This window comes from Colossoma macropomum, unplaced genomic scaffold, assembly GCF_904425465.1.
Source record: "Colossoma macropomum unplaced genomic scaffold, Colossoma_macropomum, whole genome shotgun sequence".
Taxonomy (NCBI): Eukaryota; Metazoa; Chordata; class Actinopteri; order Characiformes; family Serrasalmidae; genus Colossoma; species Colossoma macropomum.
The window spans coordinates 15,206,376-15,211,570 of NW_023494806.1; the positions used below are offsets into that span (position 1 = coordinate 15,206,376).

At 41.5% G+C, this 5,195-nt stretch overlaps 1 protein-coding gene across 1 annotated transcript; it reads left to right on the forward strand.

Annotated features, from left to right (window-relative positions):
- The first annotated feature begins 240 nt into the window (after positions 1-240).
- Positions 241-4,147, forward strand: nrarpb (NOTCH regulated ankyrin repeat protein b). Its single transcript, XM_036599188.1, has 2 exons — positions 241-302; positions 425-4,147. The coding sequence occupies exon 2, from the start codon at positions 711-713 to the stop codon at positions 1,032-1,034; it is 324 nt and encodes a 107-aa protein (XP_036455081.1). The 5' UTR covers positions 241-302; positions 425-710; the 3' UTR covers positions 1,035-4,147.
- Positions 4,148-5,195: the final 1,048 nt, after the last annotated feature.

Sequence of the window (5,195 nt, forward strand, 5' to 3'; positions counted from 1 at the left end):
AGTGAAGAAGGGCCTCTTGTGGCGCTCCTTGCTGCACCCTGAGTGTATTATCTTACTCCACCTTTATTTGTTCATTTATCTGCACTCTATTCATCTTCTTACATTTTCAGATTATTCTGTAAAAACTTCTCTCTTTTAGTTCACTGTGGTCTGTGGAGGCCCCGCCCCCTTTATTCCTGACTATTGTTACTGAGGGGAGCGGAGTGAACTAGAGGAGGAGCACAGCTCCCACCACACACACATTCACACACACATACACTGCAGCTCCTAGTGGTCAACAGCAGCTCGTGGGAACCACGAAGGTAACACATATACTCACTCACTCACTCTCTCTCTCTCTCTCAACGAGTTCAGGAATCACAGTTTTATCCCTCTAAACTCTCTCTCTCTCTCTCTCTCTTCCTGTTATCTTTTACCTGAACAGCTCGAGCCCGGGAAGGAGGTTCCGGAGAGCACGTGAACGCGCACGCACGCGAAGACGAGAGCCCCACGTTGAATAAGAAGTTAAAGAAGTGCTTCTTCAAACCGTCCCATCCAGAGAAAAGGGGCTCTATATTATTACCGACCACCGCTTCCAAAGTGGATTACTGTCTTTTGGCTTCAGTGAAACGCGCTCCTCCGTTGTAGCCGAGCACCCGGCGGTGTTGGTGGTCCTGGTGTTGGTCTGGAGGAGGAGGAGGAGGCTGAAGGCCAGCCACCCCGCTGCAGGCATGAGTCAAGCGGACGCGGGCCAGAGGGTCTTCCAGGAGGCGCTGCGCAAGGGCGACACGGAGGGCCTGCGCTCGCTGCTGCAGGGCATGAGCAGCTGCGAGTTCAACGTGAACTCGTTCGGGCCCGAGGGCCAGACGGCGCTTCACCAGTCCGTCATCGACGGCAACCTCGAGCTCGTCAAGCTGCTCGTCAAGTTCGGCGCCGACGTGCGTCTGGCCAACCGCGACGGCTGGAGCGCGCTACACATCGCAGCCTTCGGCGGCCACCAGGACATCGCGCTCTACCTCATCACGAGGGCCAAGTACTCGTCCAGCGCGCTCTGACTGCTCGGGTGCTCGGACTCCACCGGTGTGCCAAAGTGAGAGCTTGGGAGGGACGGCTGCTTGGTTTTTGTTGGTGTGCTCAAGAAGAGGACTGAAGCAGCGCCACGCAACAGAGATCGAGTGCACATTTAGAAAGCGTTGGGTTGGTACAATGTTAAATAAGGGCCATCAATCAAATGAGTCTATTCTTTTCAGTGTCAGAAGATGGCCAACAATCTATTTGGGTCTGTATCATTCATGTAATCAGTGCGTGGTTGAAGAAAACCTTCTAAAAATAACACTTCAAAAAATAGCCAACAGTCTGTAGGGTCCTCAATGTTGATCACCCAAAACTCCCGTCTAAATATGCTGTAATGTTGGGGTGGTGTATCAAAAGATGGCCAACAGTCCACATGATGAACATAGTCAGTGCCCAGTTGTAGATGGCCTTAGATTACCTTCCAATCATACTGCAGATGGTGTTGAATTGGTACAGTGCAAAAACGATAGCTAGCAGTCAACAGTCTATAACAAGATTTTGTTCTGAACATACTGCAGATATTGTTGGGTGGTACAGTGTCAAAAGATGGCCAACAATCAAATGACCCTATTTCTTTTCCTTTTCTTTTTTTTTTGGAGAATGCCCAAGATTGCATTCTGAACATACTGCAGATAGGGGTGATACAGTGTCAAAAGATTGGCAACAGTCTATAGTATGAACATTCTCCATGATTGTTGGCTGCCCTAGATTACCTTCCAGAAATATCGCAGATGGTGTTGAATTGGTACATTGTCAAAAGATGGCCAACGCTCCACTGAATCTGTATTATTCATGTAATCAGTGCATAGTTCAGTGCATACTGCAGATTGTTCAGTGTCAATAGATTGCCAAGAGTCTATAGGGTCTATATCATAGATTGCCTAAGACTCCCTTCTGAAAGTGCTGCATTGTTGGGGTGGTCTATCAAAAGATGGCCAACAGTCCATATGATAAACATAGTCAGTTATCCCTAGATTACCTTCTAAACATACTGCAGATAGAGTTAAATTGGTACAATATCAAAAGATCCTAGCAAAGAGCCAGCGGTGGCACACTGTCAAAAAATGGCCAACAACCTATATTATATAACATGCATAATTGTGGACTGCCTTAGATTAAAGTCTAAACATTCCACAGATAGTCATAAATTGGTACAGTGTCAAAAATGCAAACAATCCATAGAGTCTTATTAACATAATTATCACATGGTTGATTGTCCAATATTACTTTCTAAAAATACTGCAAATAGTGTTGGCTTGAAACAACGTCAAAAGATTGACAAAAGTCTACAGGGTCCAGACTGTAGCGTGGCCAAGACTTCTGAATATGCTGCAGTTTCAGGTAGCACGTTAAAAGATGGCCAACAGTCCATGGGGTCTGTATTGTATAGTATGTTCAGAAGACCCTAAATGACCTTCTGAACATACTACAGAGAGTGTTGGCTTAATATAAGATTGAAAAATGGCTAACAATCCATATGGTCTGTATCGTAGTTTGTCTAAGATGACCTTGTGACCATACAGCAGGGAAGGTTGGGTTTGCTATAATGTCAAAAGAGCCAGCGACCCACAAAGTTTGTATTCTGAACATAATCAGTGAGTGTATGGTTGAGATTGTACAAGATTCCTCTGTGAATATACTCTCTCTGAGGACAGATACACTGAGGTAGCTGGAGTGATGTATAAATATACAGAATCTCTGTACATTTGTGTTCTTTTTCCCAAGGCAGGAACTGTTATGAGATGACTTTATGATGCATTCATCATGATGACTTTGCCAGGATGCTTACCTCAAGGTTGGTGTGAAAGCATTCACACGGTCAAAAATCAGGATCTCCAGCTGTATATGCATTCGTTCCAGACCTTTTGAAGAGCTGTGCGCTGCAAATGGATGTTTGAAGTGGAAACATAAGCTTGTAAAAACACCATCAGTTAGCCAGTTACCACTTTGCCTGCCACATTTTTATGTGAACAACTTTATTGTCTTTTAAAAAGAATGTAAAAACAATCCCTTTCTTAGCAAATTTGAACGCCTCATATTAGGCCAACTGGGAATGTGGGTCACACTTTTAGACAAGGAATGGCTGGTTTTTGCAAGGCCATGCCAGCCACCATTATTCTTTTAAGCTCTAGTCATTTTAAATTTCAGGCTGCTCACTCAAAATCACATTAGTTTCAACTTTCAGAAGTTGAGCAAATTTACAGAATTGTGATTACTACAAATGTCTGTACATTGCACAGCATATTGAAGAACATAGGCCTGTATTCCCCCAGTTTCATTGCCAATGCTGGAAAGCTGTGGTCAAAGTGGAAAAGGTTGTGATCGAACACTGACGAAGTATCATTCAAATCCAGTGTAGAAATATGCATCATTTATACTTGAGAATGTTTTAAATATTGCACTGATGGCTGTTTTATGAATAGTTGGTGTCAAACCAACTTTTAAAGATACTATTTTTTCTAAATGGAAAAAAATATCATATTGTATGGAAGCTCCATGGTAGGTTAGTCTTCTCTCACTTTCTGCAAAGGCATCTAAATGTCTGTAAATGTTGACTTTAGAAATTTGTAAAGCGCTTTACTTGATGTTCCTCCATGCACAATGTTGTCACAAACACTGTTGTCACAGACAAGTATAAGAAGTTGTTTTTAATATTCAAGCGACAGTGACTGAAAAACGTTGCTGATTCTTTTCATGGGTGAACATTCAAGTAAAATGTTCGGAAAATCTTGGAGCACTTCCTCATAGAAGTCCCATCCTCCTCTTTTTAAGGGGGATGTTACATGGTAAAAACGGTGTAACAAGCGGTTACACAGTGCACAAGTCTTTACTTGATAATGCCATAACATTTATGACATGAGAGTAAAAATACCTTCTTTGGTTGAGATAAATGTCAAATGACTGTGATTTTATTGGACCAACTTTTGAAATATTATTTTCTTCAAAGAGAAGTTCAGAAAAGAGACCAAACCACTGGTCTCTCGTTGTCATGCTTTTGTGAATTGTTGATATGTTGTTGTGTTTTTTATATTTGTTTAGCAGGTCTTTTGTAATGTTTTAAATGTTATAAGTGGTCATATTTTGAAAGATATTACATGCTGTATTTTGTATCTTTGTACAAAAGCCTTTTTAAATATTAAATTCTGCTGTTTTAAGAGAATTATGAGTTCAGTAAGTATATGTTTAGCCTTGGCCTGTGGAGTATGCTACAAAGCTAATTTGACTTGTTAGGCAGTCACATTAGCTGAAGTTGAACCTCAGTTTAGCTTTAGCTTGATATGCCATTTCTTTACATTTGTAGCTCTGTACCAAGATAAGATCCTGTATGAAAGAATTAGCCATTGCCAGCACCTGCCTAGCAGTAGCAGTAAGCTTCTTTGCTAACATATAGCAGTCAGCAAATATGCCAAAAAATGATCATCTGTGTGAAAAACTCATAAATGCAGTCCTTAAACAGACTTGGTTGTGTTGACAGTGAAAGTGACTTATTATATTGGTGTAGAGTCAACAAACAATTATGTATAAATCAAAAGAATCGTATAACTAGCCACCTAGCTAGGTGGGAACATGCCTGTTGTTTGTAACAGAGAACAGTAATGACAGCTTCACTGCTAGTCAAATCTTACAGCAACACTTTCTCTTATAAAATAATAAATAAATGATATGTGTTACTAAGGGCATAATGCATAGCCAAGTTATTTTTCATTCAATACAACCTGTTTTGATGCCAGTGAGTCTTATAGTGAGGCCTATAAGAACTGGCTTTGGAAATACAACTACCACAGAAGGCTAAAATGATAGCTGATATTAACATTGTACACCTGGGTGGTATACAAACTCTGTATGGCACCTGTCTGTCCAGTGCAGGCTTTATTTTCTATGCTTGGCTTGTGGTGGGTTAGATTTGAAACAAGATTTCCATGACTCACTCTGGATCAGCCTTTGAGAGAGACAACTTGTGAAGTGTCCCATGAAACAGTTCCTGGAATAGTGAGGTTTTGTTGGGAATTTACACGTAGGAATTAAAGCAAAAGCAATAACAAGACTGCACAGGCCACACCCTCTTAAAAATAGGTGACACATATGGTTCTTTAGAGCAATGCAGCAGAAGAACCACTACTGATTCCCTAAAGAACTTTTCA